Consider the following 12,624-nt stretch of genomic DNA (forward strand, 5'->3'; position numbering starts at 1 on the left):
TATTAAAAGCCATTTTAATTTTAACTTACCAAATATAACTATTACAAGATTTTTTAAAATAAATAAAATAAATATTGTAATTACTGAAATAAGTAATTTGGAGAGTTTTTATCGATTTTCATAACATGATTTATCGCGTTTTTAAATATAATCGTATCTTGTTTATACCGTAAACAAGATAAGACACAAATCCAAGTCCACATATTATGGATGCACAAGTGTTATGACTTATGACACAGACTTTATCTCGTTTACAGTGTAAACGAGATACGACTATACTTATTTCGTTTATACAGATAAGGCCGGGGTGCGCATGTAAAAACAACTCGTGCACAACACCTCCTGACCCACTTTCCATCTCCATTAACCTCCGTTTCTCTCTTTTCGCACGTTTTCTTGATATTTTTTATTTGCCCGGACGTTATGACACGCATTGACACACGGGATCCCGACATCAACCGTTTGAATGATAGCTAACACATTGCAGGAGCGATCGACTTCAAAGTTAGTGTTGTTTATATCTTTTAAATTAATAAGGGTATGTGATTATAGTTAGGGTACTTTTAGGGATTTAGTGTTTTTGCATGTGAGTAGAATGACTTATCTTTAGGTTACATAAAATAGGTTAGTAGGCAATTAATGAATATTTGTTAGGTGTCGAATTTACTTATAGCAGAAGTTAATTTACTAATTAACTTAATTTAATTTATTTATTAACTATTTATAAGTTTTTTTAAATAAATAAAAAATGTATTAATTATTGTTCATCCCTGTTTATTACGTTATGTTATTTCTTTGCGTCGAATTTTATATATATATTTTTAATTTTAAATTTGAATACGCGAGATCACTTGGTTTGAAATTCAAGTTTTTAAAAGGTTTTATTTTTAAACAAAGGCCTCGCCTGCTACTACCTAGGCGGTAAGTCACACTATTGCACTCCCATATGTCATTTTCTCCCACATGAGGGAGTTTGGGTTCGGCAACACGGTGCAACTCAAGAACTTTGTGTTTGACAACTCCCTGATCATTGTATTCGTGGAGTGCTGGCGTCCGGAGACCCACGTTTTCTACCTGCCATGGGGTGAGTGCACCATCACCTTACAGAACGTTGTGTACCACCTCAGAATTCACACAAACGGAGAGCCAATGGGTGGATACTTACGTGACTTCCAGATTTGGTACCACCATCCGACTTGGGAGTATGTCGAGGAGCTCCTAGGTGCCAGACCCCCTTATGGTCAGCAGCAGAGCGCCCAGAGGAATCAGTCATTTAGCATCAAGATGACATGGTTTCGTGACCGAGTCTGGCACATGCCAGCTACAGCTGATCCAACCACCCTCCGATAGTACACTAGGTTTTACATTATGCTACTAATCGATGGTTACCTGATGACCGACAAGTCAAACAATCAGGTATATATCATATGGCTGCCACTATTAGATGACTTCAGAAGGTGCAACGATCTGTCGTGGAGATCCGTAGTGCTTGCATAGACGTACCACTTTTTATGCCTTGCAGCACATCATTATACCACGGACATAGCTGGATGCACTTCGCTCCTAGTGTCGTGGATATACCACAGGTTTTCTCAGTGGTGTCCACCCGAGAAGCAGATCCCGAATTTTTTCCCTAGCAGTGAGGTAACTATTTTCGTATACGTTTTTCGTCCTTTCTGTTTATGTAACTAAACTTTTTCTTCAATAGAGTATGATAACGTGACTGGTTGCATATGTGAACAGGTTGATAAGTATGTCCTAGCAAAATAGGGACTACCATGCACAGAGAGTCTTCCGATGGCACACAACGTTAGATCGGTTGCCTTTCAATGAGGTACGCCAATTCATTTTATTTTGTTGACTATAATCGTTTACCTTTCATACGCAGGCCATTACTTCGGACTGATTGAAGGTGAAGATAGAGTGGGAGACATGGATGTCTATATATATATATATATATATATATACACACTTTTTATATTTTAGGGTTCCTCACAACCAACCCTCATAGTTACCTTCAGCCCCCAACCTTAACAGACAAGAGAGAACGAAAGTCACTTCCTCTTCTCCGCAGTGAAGGTCAGATCTGGTTACCTTCACTGCGCCGTTGAGCCTTTTGCCAAGCCGTCGCCATCGCTGTGCTGCCGTCCTGATGAGCCTCTCGCCAAGTCTCTGCCGTCCTACCGAAGTGCTGAGCCCTTTGCCGAGCCTTTCTTTGTTGAACCCCTTGCCATGTCGCCGCGCTGTTGTCATGCTGAACCCCTCGCCGTGTCGCCGCGCTACCAAACCTAGTCGTCGTCACTGCACTGCCGATCTCATGGCCCCTTCGTCGCTGAGCTGTGCTGCCCTCTTTATCACCGTCTTCCTCCTCTGGTAACTGGTAAGTTTTCTCTGTCTCTGTTTCACATTATGAATGTATGAAAAAATTTACACTAAATGTTTGAATATGAATGTCCCCTTTTCTTTGACATTATGCTCTCTGTTTTTTCTTAGAAATTCTTGATCAATTTGTTCTTCAATTCTTTGATTTGTTCTTCAATTCAATAATAATGCTTCCATATTTAATAATGGATGAATTGGAATAAATTTTCTTTAATTTAATTTGTTCTGTATTATTTAATTTAATCTAATGATATCTCAATTGTTTGGATTTTGTTATTGTTCATATCGCATTTGGTGAGCCAATAATCATAATACTTGCCATATTAGTTTCATCATGCCTATATAAGTAACAAAACCAGCCCGTTTTATATTAATCATCCTTTTGCATCCTACACATGGCTATATATTTTATTAATTTAATTTGGACTAATATATAGTAGAAATATCAGGTAAATATGCATGAAGCAAAAAAAAAAAAATTGAAGAATGAGATAGGTGCTTTTGCTGCTTGCCCACCTCATATATACTTGGCCTAGTTATGCCTATGCTGCAATTCAGATATATCAGATAAATATGTTTGTGCTTTTTTTAGTAGTTTTATGCTATTCTTAAACATTCTCACCAATTTAATATTGTTCTATCTAAACTTGATCTTAATTTTATTTTGTATATGGTTTCCATTTTTAATTCACATTAAATTTTGTTGTGTTTTTTTTTTGTTTTCTCTTGTGATTGAAATTTTGTGTTTGGTCAAGTAGTTTTCTGTTGTGTTTTAGATTTTTATAGGTGCTAGCATTTGTTACTTTATATGATTTCTTGTTCTATCTAAATCTTTAATGATGATGAAGATGTGAAAAGTAATCAAGAATAAGGATTAAAGACCTTTTTATATTTTAACAGTAAATGCTCTTTGCGATCCTTAACCATTTACTCGATGGACATTACGCCCCCTAACAATTATAAAAACACAAATCGGTACTCATCCACTTTAGTATTTGTTCAATCCAGTCCCTGAGATTGGTTGACAGTAGGTCAACGCTGACATGTCAGGTAACTGTGTCTACGTAGTTTTGTCTTCTTTGTAACAGGGACAAATCACCCCTGAGCCCCTCAACGATCTCCCTCCTCTTCTCCCTCTTTCCCATTGCCTCTCTCAACTCCAAAACCCTAACCCCAACACCCCTAATCCGCCTCGCCTCCTCTCCAGAATTATCATCAAAATTATCATCACCATAATCGTCATCAAAATCACCGTATTCATTTCTTCTCACATTCATCACAATTTATCGTCATCAATAATATTTTCATCAGAATTCGAAAATTCAAAAATCAAAAACATAATCATACTAAAGAAGTAGTACCTTGGTTGCTTGGAGGAAAAAAATCCATTTGTTTTTTAGAAAAATTACAAGAAAAATAAAGATTAAAAAAAAGAAAAGTTTAAGTGTTAAAATAAATGAAACTCATGATGTTGTAGTGGTGGTGGTGGTAGTGGTGAGTGATGAAGAGAAATGAGAAAGCAAAAAAAATGCATAGAGGAAGGAAAGGGAGGAGAGGAGAATGAGAGAGTTTAGGAAAATATACAATTTTCATTAATCATCGTGTATAAATGGTGGTGATGATATTGTTAATGACAATAATGATTGTGAGTGCGGTAGTGGTGGCGAAGAGGGAGGATCAGAGGGAGAGGGAGGAGTGTGAGTGCGGTAGCGGTGGAGAAGAGGGAGGAGAGGAAGAAGAAAGAGTTTCAAAGGAGGGAGATGGTTGAAGAGTTCAGGGGGCGATTTGTCCCTATTACGAAAGAGACGTTACATGACACGTCAGCGTTAACCTGTTGTTAACCGGTTCTAGGGGCTGGATTGAACAAATACAAAAGTGGATAGGAACCGATTTGTGTTTTTATAATTGGTAAGGGGTGCAATGTCCATCGGGTAAATGGTTAAGGACCGGAAAGGGTTTTACTCATATTTTAATGATGTAATTTCTTTATGTTTGTATTTAATTTAGTTAGTTGACATTGTATGAACTTTTTTTTAATTTCATGTTATTTGACATTGTATGAATCTTAAGTTTGTATTTTAATTTAGTTATGAATTTTAAGTTTGTATCTTAATTTATATATGAATGTATAAAAATTAAACGTCATTTAATTTTTATAAGGGCAGATAGGAGCGGGGCGGGTACCTATAGGGGCAGGTTAGGGTAGAGTAGCCTACTACCCGTGGGTAGGGGTGGAGCGGATAGTAGTGGAGTGCAAGGAGGGTGGGGCGGGGTCGGGTAGGGCAAAAACCCGCCCCTACCCGTTCCACTACCACCCCCATTGTTGTTTCCCTTGTCTGTTTTAATATTATGTAGTTTTACCATGTTAATCGGGTGAAAGGCCAGTTTGGAGGGGAGCAGTCAGTGCCTGGAAACCAAGTGAATGTTGACAAGTTTCTGACCAACACAGGGCGGAGAGAGGATGTGTGGTGCCCGACTCGTCTTCCGGAATGGTATGATAGATTTAGGGTCCGGTTTGAAGAGGGACACAAGATCACTATTCAGCCATCCATAGATGTCAAGCCTACACTGGAGTATTGGGGCAAGTACCAGTAGGCATGCCAGGTTAAATATCTGTCCGGGAAGAACGTGTTAGATGATCCCAGACTTTCGACTCTCCCCAATGATGATTCTACATATTAGGTTGCTATCAAACTTTTGATGATCTTGAGACATGGTGGGGGCTAAATACGTGCGCGGCCTGCCAAATTTACGCACCTCCCTAACGATTTGAAATATAATCGAATGATATTCTAACCAAAATAAGGATGACAAATAAGATAATGCATTAAAATACTGTGACATTTAACAACATCCGAGATTCTGTCGGAGGGCGACACGAACACTCCAAGGACAACCATCAATAAATTGTCGGCAACACATGGTATTTTAACCGATCTAACTCCACAACTCGGTATTCAACACTTTCTTGAATGCTGTAATTCCTAATACCTTGCAATATTATCTCTCTGCTTCTGAATCTGTGACTAACCCTAAACTCCACATCTCCATCGGTGTTGTAATCATTCGCTCCCATATTGAAAAATGGATTTACCTCATAAATCGCATCCAAATCCAAAGTATGGTAGTGGCTGGATACAACTGATAACTTCGGAATTGGTTACGGAGCAGGCGAAAGGTATCGAATTGATCCACCAATGGGAGTCTCTGGTATGAACTCATCCTCGTCATCATCCTCAGAGGAATCACTTTCGTGGTGATCGTCAACGTACTCTTCATAGGACTCTTCACCGTCAACATCTATGTCTACCACTGGACTAACACAGTGCAAGGGTTGTGGTGCAAGAGGTGAGTCATTCTGGACAAAATTTGAGCTGCTAGAACCACCACCACCAACATACAAACCTCCGTAGAAAGCTCCATCACTTGTTCAACCATGATTTTCCCGTGGACGTCAAACATTAGGTGCACTTACTCATCGTCATCGAGCCAGAATAGACGAAACCGAAATACACCACCTCCCATCGGTGCTAGCATCCTATACCCAACTCTTCCAACCTCTTTTCTCTGCCCGCCACCGACATGTGTCAATATCAGACTCTTTAACTCGGACAAACAATTTGATCTTCGAGTGAACAGCAGCGTAGGATTCTCACACCCCAAATACAACTCCATCTTATGTGACAGTTAGAATACACCATCACAACAAAGAAACTACTACCACTAGACATTTTTACTAAATTTTTCGGAAAAAAAATGGAAGAGAATAAGGATTGAGATGTTTGTAGTGAATACCAACAGGTTCAACATCTTTTTATAGCTGATTGATTTTTTTCATATTATATCTCATTTATAGTGTCAACGTTTTAAGTTAGCACGTATCTCGTTTACACTGTAAACAAGATAATTATAGTCATATTTCGTTTACAGTATAAACGAGATCTGCAGAATTCGTTCTTTCCCACGTAACACCTGTGCACCTGTGAACTTGGGTTTGTACCTTATCTCGTTTCAGTATAAACGAAATATGGCTATACTTATTCCGTTTACACCGTAAATGAGATAAGACATGTTATAAAAATCGATAAAAATTCTCTAAATTACTTGTTTCAATAATTAAAATATTTATTTTATTTATTTTAAAAAAATCCAACTATTACAACCTTTGAAAAATATTTTCAAAATCAAATTTAGTAAACTACCTTAACCAAAAAGAAAAACTTTAGCAACCATATTAATCTTTACTTCTCTCCTAGTCTCAGCTCATTCAATTAAACATGATTGAGAGAATTTGAGTACTTGCGACCGGAGCTAATGTTGGTTACTTTTAACACAACAATTATCTACACTTACATATCTATGCTAAAAATTTTTGGGTTCCTACAATAAATATTTAAATAATTATTTTTTTCTCACAACATCTTGCTATTTTGATAATACTAAAGAGATAATAAAAAATCAGTTCAAACAATTTAAATTTATTTTATTTAATAATTATTAATTATATTTATTAATTTTAGTGATAACTAATAAATACTAAATAAAATAAGTTTAATTAAATTGATTTTTTAGTCTCTCAAATATTATTATAAATCAAAATACCAAAACAAGAAACTAATTATTGTACATCTAAAAACTCTAATAAAGAATGCTAAGGGATCGACATTTTTAGGGTAGAAAAGAAAAAGAGTTAATTAGTATTGGTTTAAATGTAAGACAAAAGTAAGAAAAAATTATTAATCACCTAACATTTATTCTAAGTATTGCTTCATAGTAAGGTTGATCTACTTATAAGAAAATCAGAGGGGTCAAGGGATATATAGAGACTCAAAAGTGTTGTGTGTGTTAAGATTGATATATAATTGTTCACACTGCATTGTTACATTTATATTATATATAGGTTCGCACTTGCTTTACATTTGCTGCTGATACTTACTACTCCTTCCCTTTTAAAATAATTGTCGCTTGCACTTTTTTTGGTTCATTGGGAGGTTGCAACCTTCCATTGCTCCTTCTTGGCTAACTTAAAAAAAAAAAAAAACATAATTTATAATTTATGTCATCTATTATAATTATATATAAATTATATATGTATACGTGTTTATAAAATACAAAATATTTATTACTATAAATAATTATAATAAATATATATAATTAAACAAATTCACAAACTAATAAAATTAAAATTTATCTACTAAGTTTAAATTTAACTCGTTTAATATATAAAAAAAATTCAAATTTGAATTTAATTCACACGTTCATGAGCTTAGTTTATAATACTATATTAAATAAGTCAAACTCTAGTTCATGAACTGCTTGACTCGCTCGAGATCTATCTAGAATAGCATTTCAAATAAGAATTCTCATTGGAAGGCATGCATGTGCCTTGTTTGTTCATTTGTGTGTTATTCATTTCTGCCACTTGGCATAAGTCATGAAGAAAGAAACTTTTCGGGTATCTGGATAAAACAAAGTCACAAACCATACGTGATTATATTTCTTTGTGGATGTGCTAAAATACCATTATTGTAGTATATATGTTCCATGTTCCAACATACTATTCATTCTAAGAAGACTCATACTTAATAATTAAAATTTAATACATATAATTGATTAAATCGTGTTATTTTTATCAAAATTAGATCAGATAAATTGATTTAGCTAAAAAATTAATAAAATAGCCATGGCAAAGCGGCAACGAGCAACGATTGGTGAAGGGCGGTGAAGGAGCAGTGATTTCGGAGAAGAAGCGGCAGAAAATTGTCAGCTTCCAAGATAGAGTGGCAACAACGACGATGAAGTCACGTTGAGTGATGATGGTGACGCCGCAGTGAAAGACAACGGATTGGTAAGGGTTTGTGGGAGAAAGAGGATTTGTGGATTATGGTGTTTGAGAGAGGTTCAAATGTACAGGTTCTGGAAAAGTCCCAAATTAAAATGGTCTTTTAGGCTTTAGTAGGTATTAGGCTAATTTATCAAATGTTGCTGCGGTTAATAAATCGCCGATCAAATAGCCGCAATCTTTGAACTTAGTGGTGGTTATATGAACCGACGCTAACTGGCCGCCGCAATCTTCCGTCTGTGTTGTAGTGATACAATTAGGATTTAGAGTTTTCAATATTATATAATAAGAGTATTTTAATTACTTTCTATAATAAGGATATTATATTATAATTATTTTTATTAAAAAAATATTAATTTAGACCAGTTCAAGATTTGATTTACCAATTTTTCGACTAAATCAATTTATCTGATCTAATTTTGACAAAAATAACATAATTTAATCGATTATATATATTAAATTTTAATTATTAAAAAACATCTTTAAAAAAAGACATTTTAAACGTCTTTATCTGAGTAGCTCACTTATTATTGAAAAGAATTAATATTTTTATTTCAATAAATATATGTAATAAATATTTTAGTATATTAATTAATATGTATTATTAAATATATATGATAACAACAAATGTAAAATTAGTCATAATTTTCTAAATATACTATTTTTTATGAAAATAAATCTTATGCACGATACATTTTCAATTTGCATTATATATATACATATTGAGAAATTGTCTTAAAAATATTCAAAATGTTTATATTCATTTAATTTTAAACTTCATTAAAAGCTCAAGTAAGTATAATTAATGAATAAGGGTATAAGTAACAAAAAAATATATTGAATATACTTAAGCTATTCAAATTATTCATATTATAAAAATAGTTCATATTATTGTTAGAAGAAAAAAGATGATCATACATTAGGAACTTATATTCAATTGTCATATATTGGTGAAAAAATAGAAATTAATTTCGTTCGCCATTCGCCAATAATTAATCATTCACAACATTTGATTATTGATTAAAAAAAAGTAATTACTACAATACTTAAAAGTATTTGTATTTAATTTTAAAAATATAAAAATAAATAGTTATTAAATATTTAAAATTGATCATAATTAAATAAAAATTAAACAACAAATTATAAACACTACAAAATTCACCCCAAAAAATTGAAACTAACCAATCGTTTCCGAAAGTGAAATAGCTAACTAGTTAGGCAAGTAGTGAAAGTCAACGTGTTAATTAAGATGACAAACAAGTCGAAATTATTGAGAAAAAAGATAACAAATTTATGGCTTTATATACAGGTGAAAATTTAAATGTTTAAAATTAATAATTAAAAATTATTAAATAAAATTTAATTAAGAGATTAATACCAAATCAATATTCGAAAGATTTTGACGCTGAACAAATAGTATCTGACTTTTGTTATTGACAAAATAGTCTCTAAAATATTTTAAAATTTGACAAGCGTATCCCTGAGCTCACCAGAGCAAATCTCCGGCAAGCACAATGCTGACATGGCCACCGTATTCTAGTGACCTGACAAATCATCCCCAAACCCTAATCCCTTCCCCCCAACGCAGACTCCCCCTCCATCTCCCTCTCCATCGCAACCCCTTCTTCCATCTCCCTCCTCAACACACACTCCCCCCTCCCTCTCTCTCTCTTTCCATCGTAGTCCTTCCCCTACCCAATACACACTTCCTCTCCATCGCAGCTCTCTTCTCTCTCTTCCTATTGCAGCTCCTTTTTCCAACACACACTCTCCTTTTTCTCTACCTCCCTAATTACGTAGCAAAAGCAACAATAACAACAGAAATAATAACATTAAAATTCCAAACAGAATCAACAGAAGAATTTACACATTCAGAACCTAACCTTGTTTGTTCCTCCTTCTCTCCTTTTTTCCCTTCTTTCCTTTTTTTTTTTCGGAGGATCATAACAATAACAATAACAATATTTATTCACACACACAGACATTTATACAAACACGCAACATGCATATATAAATATAAAGAGAGAAAGAGAGAAAAAGAAAAAAGCTGAGGAGTTGAGGGGATGCGGCTATTCCAGACCTTGTTGAGGCTCTGATGGTGGTGGCGGTGGTTCTTGATGGTGCTCTTGCAGTTGAGGTTGCTGTTGCTGTTAAGATTGTTGCTGCAATAGAGAGAGAGAGAAGTGTGTGTTGGGATTGTTATTGTTGTTGCTTGCTTGCTTGCTGTTGATGTTGAGGTGATTGTTACTGCAAGTAATGGTGTTGAGGGAGGAAGGGGAAGTATGCTTTGGGAGGAGGACTGTGATTAAGAAGGAGAAGGAGGGGAAATGTGTGTTGGGGAGGGAGAGAAAAGGAGGGCTGCGATGGGAGGAAGAGGGAGGGGTTGCATTGGGTAAGGGGAGGGCTGCGATTGGGAGGGAAAGTCTGCTTTGGGAGGAAGTGATTAGAGTTAGGGGGATGATTTGCCAGGTCAGTGGCCATGTCAGCATTGTACTTGTTGGAGATTTGTTCCGGCGAGTTTGGGGATACGCTTGTCAAATTTTAAAATTTTTAGGGATTATTTTGTCAATAATATTTCGAATACTAATTTGGCATTTACCTCTTTAATTAAATTTATTAAATTATTTAATAATTCTCAGTGCACTTAGGATCCGTTTGGGAAGTTTTATCAATAAAGTATCTTATCTCTATTTATGCATTATTGCGTTATTGCTAACAGAATTTTCTTCAGTTCAACTAGGTATCCTTTAAAAGTTGTACAATATTCAGCCTTTTATTACAATAATTTTAAAAAAATAAAACAAACATATCTAAAAATTTTAAATAGATTTAGTGTCTTTTTAAAATTAAATACACATTCAAAATACAAACTAAATAAAACTGAAATTTAAAATTTAAATTTAAATTTTAAATTTCTATTTTAAATTTAATATACTTAATTATTAATATATTATAATTACAATTTAAATACACATCCAAAAATCAAATTAGTTATAATTCAAAATTTTGAATTTAAAATTTTAAAATAAATCTTAAACCGTCTTAAAATTTTGGATGTGTTTCAAACATGTTTTGTATATAAGTCAATAATTTTAGATGTGTAATAAATGAAAAATAATCAATATTTACAAACATACATTTTAATAATTTTAAAAGCATTAATGTTCAAATAAGTAACGATAAAATTCAACAAATAATAAAAAAATGAGAAATATTAGATGAATTTTATCGAATAAGATATAAAAAAAATTAATTTTATATTTAATGTTTAAATTTAAATTTTTGATTTATGATTTTGGATGTGTTTTAGAAATATTTTTTGTATCACTTAATAATTTTAGATGTGTTACAATTGAAAACAAAATTGAATTTTTACAAACAAGCATTTTAATACTTTTAAAAGCATTAATATTAAAATAAGTAACGAAAAAATCTAACTATTAAAAAAAGAGAAATATTAGATGAGTTTTTCTCGAATAAGATATAAAAAATTAATTTTATTTTTAATGCTTAAATTTAAATTTTAGATTTATAATTTTGGATGTGTTTTAAAAATATTTTATGTATAATTTAATAATTTTAGATGTGTTACAATTGAAAAAAATTAATTTTTACGAACATACATTTTAATAATTTTAAAAGCGTTAATATTCAAATAAGAAATGAAAAAATTCAAAAAAAATAAAAGAAAGAAAGAAAGAAAGAAAAAATAAAGAAGAAGAAAAGAATATTGATATATACACTGATTATTTATTATTTAATTCAAATGTTGATATAATCTTATTAAAATAATGATGAATGAGTTTTGAGTTAGTATGTAAGTCACTCGAAATAGAAACAAAATAGCACGACTCATCTAATAATAACAATAATAATAATAATAATAAAATGTTAAATATGAAATAATAAATTTACCTGTAGAGAAATAATACTCTTCTATGAAAATTTTTGTAAAGAACAGTGAGAGAGAAGAAAAAAAAAAGAACGAGAGAGGGGAGGGGGACGTGCAAATAAATAAAAAACTAATAAAATAACTATTTTATGAAGTAGGTAGGAAGTTAGAGAAATTCTAGTATTTGAAATTTAAATTAATTTTAATTACAACATGTTTAGCTATAAATTAGGAATGTCTTTTAACTAAAATTTATTTAAATAATATTATTTAAATTTAAAGGCTGAATAAAGGCTGAATTTTAAAGGAGACATAGCATTTTCCGTATATTAAGGAAGCAACAACAAAGTGGCTGGGATCCCACAATATAGAATTGAGTATGGAGCTCCACATCTTGCTCTTACTTATCACACTCTCTCTACTCCCCACCATCATCCTCCGCCGCAGACAAAAGAATCGCCCACCGGGTCCACCCGGCCTACCTATCATCGGAAACCTCCACCAACTC

The 12,624-nt window shown here is 33.0% G+C and overlaps 1 protein-coding gene across 1 annotated transcript in view; it reads left to right on the plus strand.

The window, feature by feature from the left end:
- Positions 1–12,448: 12,448 nt before the first annotated feature.
- Positions 12,449–12,624, plus strand: part of LOC107467890 (geraniol 8-hydroxylase) — a gene marked incomplete in the record, with an annotated part of 2,734 nt that continues 2,558 nt past the window's right edge. Inside the window, 1 exon segment of the mRNA XM_016087111.3 lies at positions 12,449–12,624. Coding sequence (XP_015942597.1) covers positions 12,496–12,624 — 129 coding nt within the window.

Source organism: Arachis duranensis, chromosome 9 (assembly GCF_000817695.3).
Source record: "Arachis duranensis cultivar V14167 chromosome 9, aradu.V14167.gnm2.J7QH, whole genome shotgun sequence".
NCBI lineage: Eukaryota > Viridiplantae > Streptophyta > Magnoliopsida > Fabales > Fabaceae > Arachis > Arachis duranensis.